Here is a 22521-nt window from a genome sequence, read left to right on the forward strand (position 1 = left end):
TATGCATAACCTCCATCTCTGCCACCATGGCCACTTTGTTCATGAGCCCATCGAGCAATGATGGGAGTAATTGCTGGGGAAAAAGGATGACTGCTTTCCACAGAAAGTGTCATTCTATCCACTTGATTATTAAAATTATCCTCTGCTGAGGTCACCCTTTGGCAAGCACTCACGAGACACAAATATCTTCATTTCTTTGGCCCATTCAGAGAGGTCTATCCACATACCTCTTCCCCAGACTTCTGTTTCTCCAATTTTCCAATCATGTTCCTTCCAAGTGCCTGATCACCAGCCAAACCATTAGCCACAGCCCATGAATCAGATACAATTACACATCTGGCCATTTCTCCTTCCAAACAAAGTGAACAACCAGCTGCGTTGCTTGAAGTTCTGCCCATTGGGAGGACTTCCCTTCAACCACTGTCCTTCAGGGAGGGCCCAAAAAAGGGGCTGTAGTGCTGCTGCTGTCCACTTTCAAGTGGAACCTACATGTCACACAGAACCATCTGTAAACCAGGCACGAGTTTTGTCTTCTTCAGTCGACTGAACTCCCCATGATGCCACAGGTGCAGCCTGGGAGATGGAAGGTAATGTGACAAGAGTGGAGACCATGGGCATTTGGGTCACTTCTTCATGCAACTTACTTGTGCCTTCAGGTCCTTCTTGGGCCTGATCTCATATATCCTACCTCCATTTAATGATGGAGTGCTGCTGTGCACTTAGAACTTTATGACTCTGTGGGTCAGACAACACCTAGTTCATGATGGGCAGCTCAGGCCTCATGGTGACTTGGTGTCTCACAGTTAAGTGTTCAGTCTGTACTAAGGCCCTGTAACAAGCCAAAAGCCATTTCTCAAAAGGAGAGTAGTTATCTGCAGAAGATGGTAGGGCTTTGCTCCAAAATTCTAAGGGTCTGTGCTGTGATTCACCAATAGGGGCCTGCCAAAGACTCCAAACAGTATCTCTATCTGCCATGGACATTTCAAGCAGCATTGGCTCAGCGGGATCATATGGCCCAAATGGCAGAGCAGCTTGCATGGCAGTCTGAACCTGTTGCAGTGCCTACTCTTGTTCTGGGCCTCACTCAAAACTAGAAGCTTTTCAAGTCACTTGACAAATAGGCTGGAGTAGCACACCCAAATGAGGAATATGTTGCCTCCAAAATCCAGAGAGGCCCACTAGGCATTGTGCCTCCTTTTTAGTTGTAGGAGCAGCCAGATGCAATAACTTATCCTTCACTTTAGAAGAAATATTTCGACATGCCCCATACCAGTGGACCCCTAGAAATGTCACTGAGGTGGAAGGTGCCTGGATTTTTGTGGGATTAATTTCTCACCATCTAGCACCCAAATGTTTACCAATAAGTCCTCAGTCATTGATACTTCTTCCTTACTAGGTCCAATCAGCATAATGTCATCAAAGTAATGGACCAGTGTGACATCTTGTGGAAGGGAAAGGCAACCAAGTTCCCTGCTGACTAAATTATGACATGGGGCTGGAGAGTTGATGCAGCCCTGAGGTAGGCAAGTGAAGGTGTACTGCTGGGCTTGCCAGCTGAAGGCAAACTGCTTCTGGTGGTTTTCTGAAACAGGTATAGAGAAAAAGGCATTAGCCAGATCAATAGCTACATACCAGGTACCAGGAGATGTATTAATTTGCTCAAGCAATGAAAGTACATCTAGAACACCAGCTGCAACTGGAGTCACTATCTGGTTAAATTTTCGATAATCTACTGTCATTCTCCAAGATCCATCTGTTTTTTGCACAGGGTAAGTAGGTGAGTCAAATGCAGATGTGGTGGGAATCACCACTGCTGCATCCTTCAAGTCCTTGATGGTGGCTGTAATCTCTGCAATCCCTCCAGGAACGCGGAATTGCTTTTGGTTTACTATTTTCCTAGGTTGAGGCAGTTCTAACGGCTTCCACTTGGCTTTTCCTACCATAATAGACCTTACTCAATTTGTCAGGGATCCAATGTGGGGGTTCTGCTGGTTGCTGGGTCTATCTATTTAAATTATGCATTCTGGAACTGTGGAAGTCACTACAGGATGGGTTTGGGGGACCACTGGACCTACTGTGAGATGGACGTGAGCCAAGACTCCATTAATAACCCGACCTCCATATGCTCCCACTCTGACTGGTGGGCCACAGTGATGTTTTGGGTCTCCTGGAATCAGTGTCAGTTCAGAGCCAGTATCCAGTAATCCTCAAAAAGTGTGATTTTTCCTTTTCCCCAGTGAACAGTCTCTCTTGTAAAAGGCCATAGATCCCTTTAGGAAAGGCTGGGAGAGATTAATGGTATAAATTTTTGGCGGTGTATTGGCATCCTTCCTCAAGGGGACCTGGCCTTCCTTCATTCAAGGGGTTGTGGGTCTTTAAACTCGCTCAAGTCTGGGAATTGACTGAGGGATCATGACTCTCTATTCTGGTAATTCAAGTTAGACTGCCGTTCACCTGACCTAGAATTCACCCGTTTGTACAGATCAAGTAAATATTTAGTAGATTTCCTATTTCACTCCTAGGGACACCATGACTAAGTAACTAATGCCATAAATCCATATGAGTCAGACTATTCTGATTACTGCTTTGACTCCACTGTCCATTACTGTAACCACACCCACCTTATCTTTGTCGATTGAGTGCCACCACTTGGCCCCTATACCATCGGGTCCAATCAGCCCTGTAGTAGTTAGGTGTCTTAATTCAGTTAGGGCAGTTTTCACTGTCAAATCTGATTTACATAAAATAGCAATCACAGCAGTCTTCAAGGATGCTAGAGCTCCCTTCATAAATTTGTCCCTCATAGTTGTGGCAAAACATGTGTCCTCTGGGCATTCCATGTGTGAGCCTGTGGGTCTAACCTGATAAATCCACTCTAGCATGCCAATTTCCCTAAGCCTTTGGATACCTCCTTCTACAGTATATGAAGGCAGGTCTGGTACTTCAACTCGATTTCACGTAGGCCACCACATAATACAAGTTTCAGCAACCCAACCAAATAAACTATCAGGTCCTTTCCTAACTGCTGGAGCTGAAACATTGAATCTGTGTTTAGTGAGCCCATATCAATAAACTCAGACTGATCCATCATTGGAAACCCTGGTGGCGTAGTGGTTAGGTGCTATGGCTGCTAACCAAAAGGTTGGCAGTTCAAATCCACCAGGCACTCCTTGGAAGCTCTATGGGGCAGTTCTACAGGGTCGCTATGAGTCAGAATCAACTCAACGGCAGTGGGTTTGGTTTTGGTTTGATCCATCATTATGTTCCTTGCACCATTATCCCACACCCTTAATAGCCATTCCCACACATATTCCCCAGGTTTCTCTTTGTACATATTAGAAAAGTCAAGCAGTCTTTTGGAGTGTAGTGTACCTCCTCCTGGCTCACACTTTGTACTTCACCTTTTGAGGCTCACTGGTGCTTAAATCTAGTTATAGGTCTAGAAGCCAGAATCAGTAGTGTGGAATTGTTTTAACATTCAGCATTGTCTTGTAAAGCATCTGCCTCAGGCAATGCCCCAGGCAATGACTCAGGGGAGGGCTCCTTAGAGGCAGCTGGGCTAGGGCTAATCTCATTAGATGGGAGTGGACGGGCTAATAGTTTTTCTAGGCAGGGTGGTGTAGCAGACAAACATGAAGTAATCTCTGCAGATGGAGTGGTTCTGTTGGCAGGAGTGATTCAATGCAATTTAGGGGCTCAGTGTCTCCAGCTTCCTGATTATCTGCCCATATGCCCCCAGCCCAAGTTTCAGGATCCTATTTCTTCCTATCAATGCCCTAACTTTAACTTCAGACACCTCTCGACATTGGCAATTGAGCTGGTATTGTAATTCAGCCACTCTTACAATAAGACTCTGAGTTTGGTTTTCGGCAATATCAGCTCTGTTACTACAAGAAATACGGCTTTCTTTCAAAGCACAAGCTGTGAAGATCAGGGAATCCCAAGGTCAGAGGTCAAGACTTCAAGACTTCTCCTGATTCATGTAGCTGCACAGGCCAGTGAACCCAAGATTGGCAGGTTGGAGAGCAGGGCTCTTGCTCACAGGCTGTGAGGACAGACAAATTCCAAGATCGGCAGATAAGCTGTTAGCTCAAGTTCTAAGAACAGAGGTCAGGTGAATAGGAGACAGCTGCAGGATCCATGGCAGACAAAAGCCAGAACATCCACTTATATTCAGATGCAGGCCACACGTACAAAGAAACTCCCCTTCAACTGATTGGCTACTCACACCAGATCCCATCATGGGAATGATCACATATAAACACTGAGAATCATGGCTCAGCCAAGTTGACACACAATCTTAACCGTCACAGATAGCCTCAGGAAATCATTTTTATTTTATTATTTTTTTATTTTTATTGTGCTTTAAGTGAAAGTTTACAAGTCAGTCTCCCATACAAAAATTTATATACACCTCGCTACGTACTCCTAGTTGCTTTCCCTCTAATGAGACAACACACTCCTTCTCTCCACCCTATATTCCCCGCGTCCATTCAGCCAGCTTCTGTCCCCCTCTGCTTTCTCGTCTCCCCTCCAGACAGGAAATGCCCACATAGTCTCATGTGTCTACTTGATCCAAGAAGCTCACTCCTCACCAGTGTCATTTTCTATCTTATAGTCCAGTCCAATCCCTGTCCGAAGAGTTGGCTTTGGGAATGGTTCCAGTCTTGGGCTAACAGAAGGTCTGGGGACCACGACCTCCGGAGTACTTCTAGTCTCAGTCAGACCATTAAGTCTGGTCTTTTTACAAGAATTTGAGGTCTGCATCCCACCTCTCTCCTGCTCCGTCAGGGATTCTCTAGGAAATCATTTTTAAAACTAGCAAAATTCAACTTTTAGGAAAAGGGCACCAAGGACAGCAAGATTTGTCTTTGCCACTAGACCAAGTCAAGCTAAGCACATTATCTTAAGAGCATAACTAAAACCTGCAGCAGGCTACAGACTGCTGGGCACCAAGACAACTGGCACCCAGTGTAACCTCCTGCAGGATAATGAAAAAGGAAATTCAACTCTGAAATTAGTAGCTCCTCTAATGCGAGAGCTATCCGGCTTTGGGAAATTCCAAACCATAAATTCCTCCTCTGAACCCCTGCATTCTTTGAGTGGACACGCTAAAAGCTGAGTGCTCGCTCACATGAGTTAATATCCACATCTGTAAAGGTCTTCATCCTCATAATCAGTATTCCAATCAAAACAAGGGCATGCCATTCAGTTGAGTGCTTATGCCTTGCCACTGGGTAAATTCTAAGGATACCCAAAATTACCTCATCTTTTCCCTTTAACAGTTAGAATTTATGGGTTAGAATTAAACCCATATTAAATAAGGAATGTCAATCTGCAGAATTAGGAAAGCCATGCAAATCTACACTAGTAGAAAATACATAACAAGACATTTATGGAGAAGTCAAATAAAAAAAAGTTCACAGAAATAATTTCTTGTTAAAAAAAAAAAGCTACAAAGCCCCTTAATTGTAGCGCCTGTTAAATTGCTTAGTTATCTAGTGCTGCTGTAACAGAAATACCACAAGTGGATGGCTTTTTATTTTCTCACAGTTTGGGAGGCAAGAAGTCCAAATTTAGGGTGCCAGCTCTAGGAGAAGGATTTCCCTCTCTGTCATCTCTGGAGGAAGGTCCTTGTCATCAAGCTTCCTCAGTTGCAGAGCTTCTCAGCGCAGGGACCCCAGGTCCAAAGGATGCACTATTCTCCTGGTTCTTGTTTCTTGGCAGTATGAGGTCCCCGTGTCTCTCTGCTCACTTCTCTCTTATATGCAAAGAGATTGGCTTAAGACACAACCTAATCTTGTAGATTGAGTCCTGCTTCATTAACACAACTGCTGATAATCCCACCTCACCAGTATCATAGAGATAAGACTTACAACACACAGGAAAATCACATCGGATGACAAAATGGTGGACAATCACACAACACTGGGAATCATGGCCTAGCCAAATTGACAGACATTTTTGGGGGACACAGTTCAATCCATGACAGTTGACTTAAAGCCAACTTCTAAGTATTTTTTTCACACATACTACATTGCTTGCTTCAAAAAAATATATAATGGTGACCATTCTCCATCACAGTTTTATTCACCATAGGTAGTTTCTTTGCTCTAAACAGTGGCCATTTTCTATCACACGCAAGTCCTACAAAATAACACCAATGTGAGCTGTGGTTTTATAGACCATATAAAGGAAATACAGAAACACTGTTGTTAGGTGCTGTTGAGTCGGTTCTCATAGCGACCCCGCATCAAATGGTATGAAACAGTGCCCAGTCCTGCGCCATCCTCACATTTGTTGGTAAATGTTTGCCCACTGTTGCAGTCACTGTGTCAATCCATCTTGTTGAGGGTCTTTCTCTTTTTTGCTGACCCTCTACTTTACCAAGCATGATGCTCCTCTCCAGGGATTGGTCCCTCTTGATAACATATCCAAAGCACTTGAGAGGAAGTCTTGTCATCTCTATATGCTTCTAAGGAGCATTCTGGCTGTACGTCTTCCGAGGCAGATTTGTTCATTCTTCTGCCAGTCTATGGTATATTCAATATTCTGTGGCAACACCATAATTTAAAGGCCATCAATTCTTCTTTGGTCTTCCTTATTCACTGACCAGCTTTCACATGCCTATGAGGCGATTGAAAATACCTTGCGTTGGGTCAGGTGCACCTTAGTTCTCAAGGTGACATTTTGCAGCAGATTTGCCAAGTGAATATGTCATCTGATTTCCTGACTGCTGCTTCCATGGGCATTGACTGTGAATCCAGGTAAAAACAAATCCTTGACAACTTCAATCTTTTCTCCATTATTCATGATGTTGCTTATTGATCCAGTTGTTGGATTTTGTTTTCTTTATGTTGAGGTGTAATCCGTACTGAAAGCTGTGATCTTTGGTCTTCATCAATAAGTGCTTCAAGTCCCCTTCACTTCCAGCCAGCAAGGTTGTGTCATCAGCATATCGCAGGTTGTTAATGAGTCTTCCTCCAATCCTGATGCTGCATTCTTCACATAGTCAAGGTTCTTGGGTTAGTTGCTCAGCCTACAGAATGAGTAAGTATGGTGAAAGGATACACTCCTGATGCACACCTTTCCTTATTTCAAACCATGCAGTATCCCCATGTTCTGTTAGAACAACTGCCTCTTGGTTTATGTACATGAGCACAATTAAGTGCTCTGGAATTCCCATTCTTTGCAATGTTTTCCATAATTTGTTATGATCCACACAGTAGAATATCTTTGCATAGTCAATAAAACACAGGTAAATATCTTTTTCGTATTCTCTGCTTTCAGCCAAGATCCATCTGACGTCAGCAATGACATCCCTTACTCCATCTCCTCTTCTGAACCCGGACTGAATTTCTGGCAGTTCCTTGTCGATGTGTTGCTGCAACTGTTTTTGAATTATCTTCAGCATAATTTACTTGCGTGTGATATTAATGATATTGTTTGATAATTTCTGCATTCAGTTGAATCACTTTTATTTCTTCTAGTCAGTTCGCATAGACAAGTGAGTGCTTCCAGAAACCCTAGAACCTCTATAATCTGATTTCCTTAGACAACAGGTCCCTGTGGCCCAAGGCAAAGTGTTTCATTTAGAGGGAAAAAAAAAAAAAATCTATTTTCTTAATTGTATTTGTTCATTTTTAATTTTCTTTCTATATTAAGTAGGAAAATCAATACTAATGTGTGACCCTTGTGATTAATTTAAATTCCATTATGCCCACAAGTGGACCTCAGGCTCAAAAAAATTTCCATTTGTCAAACTACCTACCTATTAGGTAGGCTGATTTATGAAAGTTGAAATAAATGGGACACTATACTAACAACAACAATCATTTTGGCAGTCTCTAGAGTCAGATCTCTCTAAGAGTGGTCTGGGATCAGCAGTGCTGGCACCCTTTGGAGCTCATTAAAAATATGGAATCCTTACCCCACCTGGGACCTGCTATATCAGAATGTGCACTGCAATGGGAGTCCCCAGAGGTGAGCGGCACAGGCCAGTCTAAGAAGAACTGCTGTAGAGCAGCACCGTCCAGGAAAATTTTCTGCGGTGATGGAAACATTCTATATCTGCACTGTCCACTAAGCACATGTTACGGAAGCCACTAACCACACGTGGCTACTGAGTGCTTGAAATGTAGCTAGTATGACTGAGGAACTGAAGGTTTAATTTTATCTAATTTTAATTAAAAAAGTCACACATGGCAAGTGTGGGCATTCTGGACAGTGCAGTTCTGTAGTGTCTTAGCTGTGCAGCTGCATGCAGACAGTCAAGGAGTGACTGCTACAGCCAAACCTGCTAATCCTGCAAAACAGCACGCCTGTCATTTCAAGGTACAGTGACTTGAAGAGGGCCAGGTTTCATCAGTGTCCTCTCCCACAGGTCAGGTATGGAGCCTGGGTCTCCAGGACGACACTGCTGACCATTTCACTTCCTCTGTTTCCATCAGGTTCCCTGGGCAATTCCTAGGTCTAGAATTTTCATATTGACTCCTTAGGAATCTCACCACTAGACAAGAAAAGGAGTTCACTAGCTTTTTTTTTTTTTTTTTTCCCAGAAGCTCCGTTTTATTTTCCGCAGTGACAAACCTTTAAGCATCCCCCTTCTCCAGCAACAGGGAAACAAAACAAGTGGGAGAAGAACACCCAAGGGCCATACAGGAAAATAATTAGGCCCCCATACTAAAGTGGCAACTACTCTAGGAATCAATGTCCAGGCAAGGATGCACTGCCTAGGAGGGGACACAAACTTAGGCCTCAGCCTCCTTCTCTCAGCCTAGGCTTAGTGGTAAACAGGTGGCCCAAAGTGCAGCATGGTCTGTACCACCAGGGAAAGCTGGTCGAGAAAGGTGATGATGGAAATCCAGAGGAGAGGATGCTGATAGTCACTGTGAGCTTTTTATAAATTGCCCCACAGTGGGGTTCGGTATCTAGGGCCAGGGACCCATGGGTAATCTCTTTTCCCAGGGGAGACGGGAAAGTCAGGCTTAGGGATAATTTGTGCAGTTGGCTTCCCTGACCTCTGGCCTCACATGCCTCAGCGACCTGGGGAATGCCATCAGCTGCAGGGCCTGCAGGGTCCATGCCTCCAGAGCCGCCCTCACTAGCCTTTGATGATTGGCAGCCTCCAGGCTCCAGGGGCACCTGTGGCCCCTGCAGCTCCTAGGGCGTAGGACACATGCACACCGCTTAAGGCGAAGGGCCCTGAAGTTTGGAGCCTGACATCCTGGCAGAGGAGCCTCAACTCCACACTGATAACATTCACAAATCATTCATAAAGGAAGGTGAAGGAAGTAAATGAAGTAACCTACGTCTGCTGTAAAATGTTGTGAGATTTCTCATAAAAAAGATAAGTCTATACATGAAATAGCAAAACACTCAGGCAATCCTTGGCAAATGAGATAAAATTTCTTGCCTTACTGGTCCCCAGTCCTATAAAAAAAATAAACGAGAAAGTGATCAGTGAAAGGGCCAAGTTAAAAAAAGCAGAACTGTCCCTTCTCCAGGAAGAACCCAGGATGCAGGCGAACATCAGAGGCCATTCAAAGAAACCAAACATCCTCACGGTGGTCTTCAGCTGGCCTGGGCTGGCTGAAACTAAGGCATTGCATTCCAAAGTCCCCAAATCCCTCCACCATCTATGTACCCAGAGGCAAGAATGATGTACAGTTCAATGTCCTAGGATCATTCAGCTATAATGACAAAATTATGCACAAATATTTGGAACTGCCTTCCTAATAATGCAGGAATCAAGTTTTAGGGAGAATTGGTATGTTTTCCTTTTTAAACTCACTTATGGGGATGAAACAGGTAAGGGGGCCTCACATTGGAGATGAAAAATTCGTTCTTACTCGACAGTTGAGCTAAACTGACTCCAGGGGCTATGAGGGGATGGCAGGTGTGTTGTGCGGGGGCAGGGCTGCAAGACCTTCCACCGTTCAACTGATCAGGAGTGACAACAATCTTCTTCCCCTCCTGGGCTGATAATCTACCAGGCTGTAGAGCTCACTATGAGGAAAAGGCCCACCCAAGCTGTGTTTCCTCCAGAGCGGACCAAAGACTCCCTTGTCCGGAATTGGTTGAATTTTTAGGGCCTTGAGTTCATTTAAAGGTTAGATCTAAAGAAGTGGGGGAGATTTAAGGCTTCCAAACCCTAAAAATAAAAGCCCCAGGGGTCTTTCCAGCTCAGAAAGAAGTCATGAACCAGAAGCCAGGTACCTAACAGGCTTGTTAAAATTATCCAGCACATATAACTCCCTCATTTAATTTCTCAGCCTTAAAACAAAAAGAGCTATCTTTGGGGATGTAAGGAAGAGGGGACTGACTGACTGCATTCTCTTCTAAAGCCTATTAGTGGAGACTACAATCTCAAGAGACTGCAGCTACCCCACAGACAGAGGTATACACGTGGCTTCCACCTGTGTAATAGTAGTAGTAGCATCAGAACCTGTCTAAATTCACGAAGGGGAGGAGAAAAAAGCCAGCAGCCCAAAGCTGATCCCTTTGAGGTGGTGGTCAGACAAACCTCCACTCACCAACACCAGCTGTCCCTCCCATGGCTCTCTCCACTTCTCTGCTGGGTTCAACAATTCACTGCAATGGCCAGACGGAACTCACAGAGCATACTCATGATTATGGGGTTTAGTAGGGAAGTAACAGGTTACAATTCAGAATCAGGATCAACTTGAAGTAACAGGAACAACTCAGGATACAGCATTTCAGTCAGGGCAGCTTCTACTTGGTTGTGCCCACGGACAGACCTCTACCACTGGGCCCTGCTTGGGCCTGGCCTCTGCCCTGTTGGACAAGTGTTACAGCTCTCTAGCTCTGCTGATTTAAGTCTCCCAAGGCACCCCATTCTGCCAGGAAGCCTCCTGCCGGAAGACACTCAGCTCTCTTGCTCTGTGGGTATATGAACTCTCTGAAGCTATCTGCTGGTCTTGTACTGCTGTCATCTCCAGTGTTACAGCTGTCTCCTGGGTCTAGGAGTTTCTCAGCGTAGGGAACCCAAGTCCAAAGGACATGTTCTGCTCCTGGCTCCTCTTCTTGGTGGTAATGAGATCCCCCCTAAACTGGTGGGATTGGCTCTTTTTAAGCCTAATGGGATGGCAAGACTGATTGACCCCCTTGGTGGGCCACAGGTACCTTATGTGCATATCCTAGCCAATCCCAGCAAGAATTTTACACACCTTATTTGCATAGTCCTACTGAATCATTTTGTGGGAGTTACAAGACACGGCCAGAAAGGCCATAGAAGAAGAGAAACCCATTGCCCTGAAACACACATGAAGAGCTCTGTCTTTGCGTGGTGAAGCAGGTTCCTGGGTGTGAAGGGTTCATCTTGTCCCTCCCTCAGCTTCCACAAACTCCTCAGTTCCACAAAACTTTCCTGAGTACTTGGTGCCAGGCATTGTAGATGGCCCAGGAAATATAAAGAGATAGTACAACAAAGTCCTGCTCTAAGATTAGTCTAACAAAGAGACAGCCAGGTCAACAGACTGAGCATCACAGAGGGGCACCCTGCCTTGGCCCAGTTACATAGGATTGGTGTGCCCTCTTTCATGTTAGGACTGACCTATACACAGCACACTCTTAATATGACAACTATTAATGTATTAGCCTCATATATACAGTCCTTACTTCTCAATGAGCTCACAGGGTACAGAGACCATTTCAGCTGTGGTGAAACGACCACCTTTATACGGTCTTTTGCCTTGGCTCTTTGGAAAAACAGCTTGAGAGATTTTTCCCCTAAACGCTGAGGAGTTACCTTCGCCCTAGTTTTCTACTCTAGTGGGTTTGTCACTTTTATACAGATTGACATATCTTGAGTAAGCTATAAACAACTTGTGGTTTAATACTTTTTGCCTGGCCCTGGGCTGCAGCCTACCCTGTGACTGGTCTATTTTTATGCATCTTGCAGGGATTGGTTAATATACTTATGCAAATGAAGTGACTATAGCTTACTATGCAAATGAAGTGTTTGTGACCTACCGAGGGGATTAGTCAGTTAGTGGCCACGGCCTGACGGCCATGCCTTGAAACTGACCAGAAGTTTGCTTACACATGCAGACAACCCCACAGAGACTGGCAGACAGAAGCAGAAGAAAGAAGAGAAGAAGCAGAGAGAGATTAGAGGTAAGGATCATCCTAAAAGAGCTATAACGTGGGTTGAGGACTATGTTAGTCATCTAGTACTGTTATAATAGAAATACCAAAAGTGGATGGCTTTAACAAAGAGAAATGTATTCTCTCACAGTCTAGTAGGTTACAAATCCAAATTCAGGGTATCAGCTCCAGGGTAAGGCTTTCTCTCTTTGTTGGCTATGGGGGAAGTTCCTTGTCCTCAATCTTCCCCTGGTCGAGGAGCTTCTCAGGTGCAGGAAACCCGTGTCCAAAGGATGTGCTCTGCTCCTGGTGCTGCTTTCTTGGTGGTATGAGGTCCCCAACTCTCTGCTTGTTTCCCTTTTATCTCTTGAGAGACAAAAGGTGGTACAGACCACAGCCCGGGGAAACTACTTTTTGGATCAGGGAGGTGACCTGAGTATCCTTTTAACCACAGGCAGAGATTACGATTTACAACACATAGGAAAATCACAAAATGGAGGACAACTACACATGGCCTAACCAAGTTGATACATATTTTGGGGGGACACAATTCAATCCATTACAGGCTGTAACACTGAAGACAGAGAGAGGCCTGGAAGAGGCCTTGTCTTAGGTAGCTAGTGCTCCTATAACAGAAATACTACAAGTGGATGGCTTTAACAGAGATTTATTCTCTCATAGTCTTGGAAGCCAGAAGTTCAAATTCAGGACGCCAGCTCCAGGGGAAGGCTTTCTCTCTCTGTTGGTACTGGGGGTAGGTCCTTGTCGTCAGTATTCCCCAGTCTAGGAGCTTCTCAGTGCAGGGACCTCAGGTCCAAAAGGTGCGCACTCCTGGCTCTTTTCCTTGATGGTAATAAGGTCCCCCTGTCTCTGCTTGCTTCTCTCTTTTATATCTCAAAAGAGATTGACTTAACACACAACCTAATCTTGTAGATGGAGTCCTGCTTCATTAACATAACTGCCTCTAGTCCTACCTCATTAACATCATAAAGGTAGGATTTACAACACACGTGAAAATCACATCAGATGACAAGATGGTGGGCATTCACACAATACTGGGAATCATGGCCTAGCCAAACCGACACATATTTTTGGGGGACACAATTCAATCCACGACAGGCCCTGTGGCAGAGTTGGTGGTGAGGGCAGAAACCTGCTGCTAGAAATGCGGCCAAGTTAAGAGCTGGACAAAACTGCTACACCGGCTATGAGACAGTTAGCAGTAGAGAGGCTGATGGCAGAAAGGCTGAAGGGGCATGCACGGCAGAGAGAAGGGCCTGGTTGCTTGCATGACTAAGAGAAGCTGAGAGAGCTATCCTGCACTATCGAAAAAAGAGAAGTGCTCTCTACGTCAGGGGAGACTTCTATACTTTGTCTACATCCTTCCTGATCCTGATCCTGAGTTGTACCCTCTTACTTCCTTAATAAACCACTTAACTCTAAGTATGGTCTGTGAGTTCTTATGAAACCCAGCAGAGAAGCAGAGAGTGCCATGGGGAGAACAGCTGGTGTCAGAATGGGTAAAAAGGTTGGAGAGTGAAGGAATCAGCTTTGGGCTGAAACTGGTCATTATCCTCCCTGAAGTTAGATGGTTCTGACACTACTACTAGCTATCTTGGTCTCCCTAGCATCTAGCACAATGCCCCCAAAAGTAGAATGAGAACAGTGTGTGTGTTGGGCGCAGGGCCCCTAGCTTTCCCGATAGACGCTATGAAACTGTAAAAGAGTCAACATTCCACAAGAAGCCAAGGGAAAGAAAGTTTGAAGAACAAATGTACTCCTTATCCACCTTTTACTTTGCCTCCTCCTCCCTGGGGCTGTTGTTCCTTGGCTTTGTAATCCCTCCTCGATGTCCTCTAAAAACCCACTGCCACTGAGTTGATCCCAACTCACAGCGACCCTAAAGGACAGAGTAGAACTGCTCCTTAGAGTTTCCAAGTGGATTTGAACTGCCGACCTTTTGGTTAGCAGCCTTGGCACTTAACCACTAGGCCACCAGGGTTTCCTGATGTCCTTTAGTGACCGCATAGTCTATACTACCAGAGACTCTGGTCCTACCCCCAGAGACCATACTTCACTCCAAAACAGGCTCAGTGCAACAAGGCCTCACCCTCCAAACCGACTTTAGTCCTTTCCTATTTTCTAATAATTTGCACACACTCCAAGCATGATAAAGTGCCTTGTGACTTGTGACACACATTCTGCCCTTCCTGGAGGGTGGCTGGCTGACAAGTGCTGGGTGAAGGTTAAGAGGAACAACAACAACAACCCGTTGCTGTCTAGTCAATTCCAACTCACAGTGACCCTATACAATGGATTAAAACTGCCCCACAGGGTTTCCAAGCAGCTGCAGGTAGATTTAGAACTGCTGATCTTTTGGTTAGGGGCCATAGCTCTTAACCACTGCGCCCCCAGAGCTTCGTAAGGGGAACAGGTGGTCTTAAAACCTCTTTAATTGTCCCACTGCAACTAAAATAAAATTAAACTCCTTTCTGCACCTGTGGGCCCATATGATCCAGTTCCAGCCTCTCTCCAAACTCAAGTCAGAGTTCCCCACCCTGGCTCTAGCTTTTTTCGCTCTCCAGCTTCAGGGCCTTGGGAGGTGCTGTGCCCACTCCAGGCCTGCTCTTCTCCGCCTGGCTTCCCGGAGTTCTTCGTGACCACTCCCCAGGGTCTCTTTTCCTTATAGCATTTATCACAATTTAGAGCCATTTTTTCATACTTTCTCTCCCCCAAACCACAAGCTTGAGAGCAGGGACTATGTCAGCACCCAGCTTACTGTCCGACACATAGAAGGTGTTCAATAAATACTTAATAAATTAATAACAAAATGGGTCCTCTATTTTCCCCAGAAAGTTCCAGATGGTTCCCACACCAAGTTACCACATCTCAACTCTTCAGCTGAGACATTTCTGACATTCCCCAGGGCTCTCTCTCCATAATCTCCCTTCAAAACTTCCCACCTTCATAAATCCCACTAACCACTCAGCAGGTCACCCTTGAAAAATCCCGCTTGCACCCAAATCTCAACCCTTACAACCTCCTAACACTCCTCTTATCCCTTTAAAAAAAAAAAAACATTCCATAAACCCCTGAACCACCTTTCACCATAAACCTTCCCAACTACAAACGCTCCTTAAGCGAACCCCCCTCGTCCCAGTTGCCTCTTTCAGTCCTACAAGCAAGCCCTCTTTCCAGTCTCACCTCCGTCTAAGCTTCTAAAACTCTTCAAGACGACTGCTTGGCCCCAGAGGCTAACTCTAACCCTTCCATTTTAACCCAAGAACTCCTTCGTCCTCAGAATCCCCTTCGGTCCTCAAGCCCCGCGCCGGCTCCCCCCACTTTCCCCGCTCCAGACTCCCCCCAGGCCCTCACTCCCCGGTCGCTCCCGGCCCAGTTCCTCACTTCGGCCTGGTCCAGGCCCCGGCCCCGGGAGCCTGCGACGCCCCTCGAACCCACGTGGCCCCTGGCCTGCGCTTCGTCCAGGCTCTGGTCGGTGATGGCCATGACCTCCTACAGGACGTCGCCCGTGGCGGGGCCAGGCTGGGGCCTGGGAGGCGGGTGGCGCGGCAAGAGCGCCGTGGCATCCATAAGCGGTGGGGCCTGCGGGTGCTGAGGAGAGAACCTGGGCCTGGAGCGCTCCGGCGGGCGCCGCAGCGAACCGCCGCCGTCCGCGCACCGCCCCCCGCCGCCTCCAGCCAACCGCCGCAGCCTGCGCTCCGCCCGGGCCCCGCCTCCCGACGCTATTAGCCAACCACCGCAGCCTAGGTCGCTGAGCACCGCCCCGGGCCACACCCCCGACACCGCCCGCTGACATTCAGACCTCCGAGCTTTGCCTCGGGCCCCACCCCCGCCAGCCAACGGCTGCCCGCGGTGGTTCGGCGCACCGCCCCTAGCCCAGCCTCCCAGTGCCGCCAGCCAATCGCCGTCGTCCAGGCTTCCACCCGATGACCTGGCTGTGTCCCCGCCCGCCAGGCTGCTGCGCGGCGCCGGGGGACGTGACCCCCAAAGCCCCCGCTAGCGCCCGTGAGTCAGTTGGGGGTTGCCAAGGCAACGTCGCTCCCCACCCCAACCCATTCTCCCGCCTTGGAGATGGCGACGCTGGCTTAGCTCCACTTCAGAGGCCCCCAACCCCCATTTCCTCAGACACACACGTGTCCTTCAGCTCCCCCTCTCACCTCAGAGGCCCGCTCCTCCTCAGAGCACCCCAGTCCTCAGGGTTTCTGCTTCTCCTCAGAACCCCCCTGCTCCCCCAGAGCCCCCACTCTTCTTCAGAGTCCCCCTCCTCCTCAGAGCCCCCCAGTCCTCCTAGAAATCCCCTCCTCCTCCTCAGAGCCCCCTCACTCCTCAGAACTTCCCTCCTCTTGAGGCTACATTTCTTCTCAGACCCGCCCCCCACTCCCTTAGAGCCCCCTTGCTCCTCAGAGTCCCCCACTCCTCAGGGTTCCTGCTCTGCCTCAGAACCCTCACTCCTAGGAGCCCCATTGACACCCTCTGTTTCATCTCCAGAAGCCCAGAGCCCCAGACTCCTTGTCAGGAAAGCTGCTGGGGCTCCTGGCCTCCCTGGCTCATCTCCCCTGGAGCTTCCTTGCTCCCTTTTGCTGGCTGAGGCAGCAGGTATGTGTGTGGTGGTGACAAGGAGGTGAGAACTGATTTTCTCAACCACAGAAGTCAATTCTATTCACCTTTCAAGGTGTAGCTCAAGAGCAACCTTGCTTGTTTTTTTATCCATTCACCGTACATTCTGGCCCTAGAAGACACCAGCCTGTGGTTAACACACGAATGATGTTTAGAGTCCCTACCCCGCCATGCACCCCGTTAGAGCACATCTTCTCAGGTCTGTTTCTTTCTGTTAGGCATCATGGCATCGGAGAAGGATCCTTGTGTGAGAAAAGGAACAGCCAGATGTGAGTCACTTCTTCAAAGTCATAGAACCTACTGGAGCTGTTTGCTTTGAGGATGGGCAATGGATGGAGGCTCAGTCAAGGGTTGTCAGCCTTGCTGGGAACACCTTCAGGGCAGAGTCCATGTCTTTTCAGTGCTGCTAGACAGAAAATTTAAACACTATCTGGTGTGTAGAATTAGGCTGGGGAGGGAGATACTCCAAAGAGGATGGCAGGGAATGAGAATAAGTGACATGGGCCGGGTGTAAAAACTGAAAACTCCTGATGAAGGGAACTCAACACTTGGCCCAGTGACAGGAAGTAATAAGATACTTGGACAGCTAGAGAGCCTGTGACCTGTACAAAAGGGTAGCTGCTAGCACAGTGCAGCGCAGGAGACCTGAGAAATACTGGGCAACTTCTGTGAACAGCGTGGGGGTGGGGGACAGGTAAAACCTTCAGGGATCAGCAGAAGCTCTTTCCCCAGGGGCCTCTGTTGTCCCTCGAGGCCTCTCTGCCTTTTCGAAACTGTGTGACCCTGGGCAAGATCTCAAGCTCTTTGAACCACTATCCCTATGTGAAAATAAGTGTAATACCTGCACCACAAGATGCAGATGATTAAATAATACGTGTAATGTGCTTATCGGTGTGTCAGGTACCTCAGAGGACCTCAGAAATGAAAGGCAACTCTCAGTTTGTGCATCCAGCTCCATGGACCCCAGCACCTGTGGCTCTCAAGTGTGTGTATGTTGGTGGTGGGGTGGGCAATGGTCAGGGCTCCTGACCTTTAAACATCCTGGATTCAGACTGAAAGGCAGGCAAGAGATAAGACTCACATAGACCAGAGACCACCCCAGGGTCCTCAACTTTCCCTCCAGAGGAGACAGAGAACCAGGCAGTGAGATGTAGGCGCGGGAACAGCTGAGGAGACACATTAGAGGCAGAAGGGAAGATAGACAAGACTCCAGAAAGGAGAGTAACAGACAGCTTTAGACAGCAGATGAACAACAGCAGGGTTGAGGCAATGCCATGCTGAAAGATCCTGCAGGCCCCAGAGCCACAACGGACAATTCCAGGACACAGGAACTGGCAGACTGAGTTGAAGACAATGCTTTGAACACCTCAGAGCGGACGGGTTTACTCCTTGTATTATGCCCTCTCCAGGACGTGTGTCAGCTTGGCTGGGCCATGATTCTCAGTGGTTTGGTAGTCATGATGTTGTGATCACTTCCATGATGAGATCTGACATAATGTAATCACCTCCATGATGGATCTGCTGTGACTAGCCCATCAGCTGAAAGGGAGTTTTCTTGGGTGTGTGGCCTGCATCGAATATAAGTGGACATTCTGGCAAGGCTCATGGGCTTTTGCTTACTCTAGATCCTGCAGCTGGCTCGTGTTCATCTGCCCTCCGGTTCTCCGGACTTGAGCTAGCTGCTTACCTGTGGTCTCACCTGCCAATCTTGGGAATTTGTTGATCTTTGCAGCCTGTGAGGAAGAGCCCTGCTCTCTGACCTGTTGATCTTGGGTTCGTCAGCACCTGCAGCTACATGAATCAGGAGACTCCTCTATGTGGACCCAATGGACTTGGGACGCTCTAGCCTGTACAACCACATGAGCCATTTCCTTGGTATAAATCTCTGTCTATGTATATCATACTGGTTTTGCTTCTCTAGAGAACCAAACCTAAGACAATCTCCTGAATTCTAATGGGGACAAGCAAACACCCGAAGGCCACAAGGGGCCACAAACCTTTCCCAGCTTGCACTCAGTACCCCCCAGCCTGTGCCCCTAAAGAATCAGCTTCAAGCAGATGGTGCGTCCATGGTCCTTCCTTGTTACCTTTTCACATTGGGCAGCATGGCCTGAGAGAGCCCTTGTCTCTCCCACCCTTAACACCCAAACCACCACGTACAAGGAACCTCCACTCGGTCCACAGGGCTCACCAGGGATATGCTATGAAAATAGAAAAATGTCTGCTAAAAATCCCCTAAACCTGAGATAAGAGCCAGATTTCTGCCTCCATCTGCCTCTCCCCAAGGCACTCAGAGATGACTCTAAGCCCCCACACCCTGGGGCAGAACTGTATGCCTGGGGAGGGCTAGCAGAGGTGCAGTGCTGAACCAGACTGTGGGTCTGCCTTTAAGTTTGTCCTGCAAACGGGGTTGGGCCAGGCAAGTCCCATGGCTGTCTGAGTGCACACGGGCTGTGGATCTGGCACTTGCAGCATCCTGCTAAAGCCCAAGGCAGCTAAAGGCTTGAGTCCATCAGGGGGTGTCCATTCTCAGGAAGCATAATGCGCGTGCTGGCACCTGTCCGGGCAGAAGATGTGTCGCGGGCGGACTCATGGGTGGACCGGCGGAGACACAGACAGCAGAGGAGGCGGCGGAAGGTACGGCGCATCTCAGCGTCACGGCACGAGTACACCGCAGCATTCACCAGTGAGTTGGCCTCGGCCAAGAGTAGGAAATACTTCTCCACAGCCAAGACGTTGCAGGACTTGCAGCCCAGACCATCCAGGAGCAGCACTACCTGGCCTGGCGTCCAGCAGACCACGAATGCCCCTGTGAGATGGAGCCTGGGATGAGCGGACAGGGTGTGAGGAGGCCCAGCACCCACAGCTCTGACCCTGGGGCTAGAGGAGTCTCCAAAGCTTGGGCAGCAGCTGCTGGCCTCACAGAAGAGGCCGACCATTAAGAGGGGGACCTTTCTCTGACCTGTCTTCCTAACTGGCATGAGGTAGCCCTGGACTTGGAAATTTCCAGTGTGGGAGGGTTGTTCCATGGGGGAAGAGGGTCACTGTGGGACAGGCCAGTTACTCAGTGGCAGGGGAATGGTCACTCCTTGTTCTTGGGAGTGGGTGTACCCTCACGGGAGGGGCTGGATCCCTTCAGCCTCTCCCACTCTGTCCATTCTGCATTCATCAGCCTGAGTGACCACATTACTCCCTGCTCAAAATTTCTGAAGGGCTTCCCACGGAACTCAGAACAAAACCCAACTGCTGCTTGTGCCCTTGAGGCCTTGCTGACATTTTCTCCTCATGGCAGCCCCGCTATGTGGGCCTCCTTTCCTCTTGGAGGTCCCTGGCCTGGTCCGGCCTTGGAGATCTCACCTTACTGTTCCCTCTGCCTGGAACCCTCATCAAATCACTTTTGTTCATTGTGGGAGTCAAGGGAGGGGGGTCCCTGTGGTCCCTGGGCTGGCTGGGGGTCCTACTCACCCAGGATGATGACGACGGTTTTTACCAGGCTGAATGTGGTCTCACGGTACCGGGGGTGGCAGCTGACATGCTCTGCCATGCGATGCACGCGCCGCCGCACATAGAAGAAAATGCGAGTGTAGACGGCCACCATGAGCAGGAAGACGAGTAGGCTGGACAGGGCCCAGACAGCCAGGTAGGTGCGGCTGAGCAGGGGCGCCATGCGTGAGCAGCGGTCCAGGGCACACAGGCAGTGCCAGGAGTGGGCTGGCAGCAGCCCCAGGCCCAGCGCAGCCACCCAAACACCTACAATGAGCATGACGATGCGGCCACGGGGCAGGCGGCTGTGCAGCTGCACAGCCATCACACTGCGGTGTCGCTCCACGGCGATAGCCAGCAGTGTTGCCACTGATGCTGTCAGGCTCGTGTCCAGCAGGCCCTGCCGCAGGAACCAGCCCTTGAGTGAGAGGTGGGCTGTGCGCGGGCCGGTGTGGAACATGAGGAAGAGGTAGGCCACACCAGCAAAGAGATCAGCAGCCGCCAGGTTACCAAGCAGGTAATAAATGGGCTGGTGGAAGCGGCGGTTAGAGGCTATGGCTGCAATGACCAGCAGGTTCGTTAGCAGCACCAGCACACTGACAGTCAGCCCCAGCGCCACCACAACCACATCCTTGGGTCGCCAGTGAGAGCTGAGCTCCTTGCCACTGTTGTTGTAGAAGAAGCCGATGGTCTCGTTGTAGTAGCACTGGCTCATGGTGACCATCTGGGGGCACAGAGGGAGCGATCAGTGTAGGCAGTGGTTGTTGGAAGGGCACAGGAGAGAGCAGCAGCTGGAGGGCAGCGGCAGGACCGTTGGAGCAGGAAGGGCAAGGGTCTCAAAGCTCTGGTCCCCTCAGTCAGGTGATGGTGGGGACCAGGGTGACTTGGAAGAAGCAAGCTTCATGGGTAGGGGAGGCAGCCCTTTCTTAGTCAACTCAGGCTTTTAGGAAAGATATCTCCCAAACCAAATAAATGATTGGCTTGCTTCTCTAGTCCAATCCTGGCCCACGTGCCCTCTGTGAGGGAGAAGAAGGAGGGGCTGGGGCAGGACAATGGGGCGTGAGCTAAGTAGGTTAGGGAGGGTCAGCTTGCTGCCGGGTCACGGCAGGGAGCAGAGACAGGGTGTGTGTGCACAGGGTGAAGTCGGTGCCAGGACAGTGGGGGGAGTCCATGCAGGGTGTGGAGGTGACCAGGATTACCCGAGGGAACAGCGAGGCGCCCCAAGAAGTTGCGCGGCGGAATTTGGGCGCGAGCGCTTCCCAAGGCGGGAGGGACGCCGGGCAGTTCCGGGTGGGTCGGAGAACCCTGGCAACCCCGGGGACAAAGAAGGCAGTCGGAGAGCGGCGGCTGGTCCGGCCACCCGACGCCCCATGCTGAGGCAGGAAGAGAGAAGAAGACGGCGGCGTCCCAGCCCCATAGGCACGTGCCCGCCCAGGCCGGGCAGAGCCGCCCAGAGAGGCCGCGGGCCAGGCGCGCCCTTCCCGAGACCTGCGCCCCCTCGGTCCGTGCCGGCCTCACCTGGGCCGCCCGTCACGCCGCGGACGGGGCGGGCTCGCGGGGAGTCGGGGCGGGCCCGAGGCCCATGACCCGGCGGCGGCGGCGGCGGCAGCGAGAGCGGGAGCGGGAGCCGAGAGAGTCAGGGTGCGCCCGGAGCGGGCTGCGAGAGCGGGCGGGAGGCGGGCCGAGCCCCCGGCGCCCCGCCCCCCGCCCCCTGGGGAGTCCCGCCCCCCCGGGACGCCTGACCGCCCCGCCCCACCACCTGGGGGAACCCCGCCACAGCCCACCTGGGGAGCCCCGCCTTCGCGACGGGGGCGGGGTCGCCCGGAACCTCAGCCCCTTTATTTCCTCCCCGCTGCGCGGCCTCTGGGTCACTACTCTCCGTTTCCGGCGCAGGACCCCCACCCTTGGCCTCCGCACACCTCACACGCCCGCAGTTCCGGACCTTCGGGGCTGAGTTGCCCAGCGGCCGGAGAATTCTAGTCGAGACCTAGCACCGCCTGAGGCGCAGCTCCGGGTGGTCTGGGGTCCGCGCCCCCGCCCGTCTCCGCCTGCTCCCTGGCATCCAATCCGTCGCAGCGTTGCAAGCCACGCCCTGATCCGACCCCGCTCCCATCTTGGAGACCCCCGCCCGCCTCTGCTTCCCCAGCCCGGAGCTACGGAGCAGCGGTCTCCGTGGCCCCTCGGGCCTCTCCGGTCCCGGCTGACGGTCCAGTCGCACTCAAGTTTCTTGTGATCTCGCCCCCGCACCCCCTGCCCGGCCCGGCCCAGCGGCCTCCTCCCCCGGCCTCACTG

At 49.9% G+C, this 22521-nt stretch overlaps 2 protein-coding genes across 4 annotated transcripts in view; both read right to left on the reverse strand.

The window, feature by feature from the left end:
* PBX4 (PBX homeobox 4) overlaps window positions 1-15727 on the reverse strand; it is a 43329-nt gene extending 27602 nt beyond the window's left edge. The window contains 1 exon segment of the mRNA XM_049875493.1: window positions 15568-15727. Coding sequence (XP_049731450.1) covers window positions 15568-15699 — 132 coding nt within the window. The 5' untranslated portion in view covers window positions 15700-15727.
* A 1907-nt stretch (window positions 15728-17634) lies between these two features.
* Window positions 17635-22041, reverse strand: LPAR2 (lysophosphatidic acid receptor 2). 3 transcript variants are annotated; one of them, XM_049877548.1, is made up of 3 exons: window positions 22014-22041; window positions 20212-20953; window positions 17635-19555 (listed from the first exon to the last, which is right to left on the reverse strand). In XM_049877548.1, exons 2-3 carry the CDS (start codon window positions 20951-20953, stop codon window positions 19242-19244), a joined length of 1056 nt encoding a protein of 351 aa, XP_049733505.1. In that variant the 5' UTR covers window positions 22014-22041; the 3' UTR covers window positions 17635-19241. The 3 variants fall into 3 exon arrangements, with proteins under 3 accessions (XP_049733505.1, XP_049733502.1, XP_049733504.1); XM_049877545.1 differs by lacking the exon at window positions 22014-22041 and adding an exon at window positions 21748-21867; XM_049877547.1 differs by lacking the exon at window positions 22014-22041 and adding an exon at window positions 21429-21513.
* Window positions 22042-22521: the final 480 nt, after the last annotated feature.

This window comes from Elephas maximus, chromosome 3 (assembly GCF_024166365.1).
Source record: "Elephas maximus indicus isolate mEleMax1 chromosome 3, mEleMax1 primary haplotype, whole genome shotgun sequence".
Lineage (NCBI taxonomy): Eukaryota > Metazoa > Chordata > Mammalia > Proboscidea > Elephantidae > Elephas > Elephas maximus.

Bases quoted from the DNA above. Each gene is read 5' to 3' on its own strand.
- LPAR2 (XM_049877548.1), bottom strand. From the start codon at position 20,953: ATGGTCACCATGAGCCAGTGCTACTACAACGAGACCATCGGCTTCTTC. The intron at 19,556-20,211 runs GTGAGTAGGACC...TCCATCTCACAG, and splicing joins AACCGTCGTCATCATCCTGG to GGGCATTCGTGGTCTGCTGG.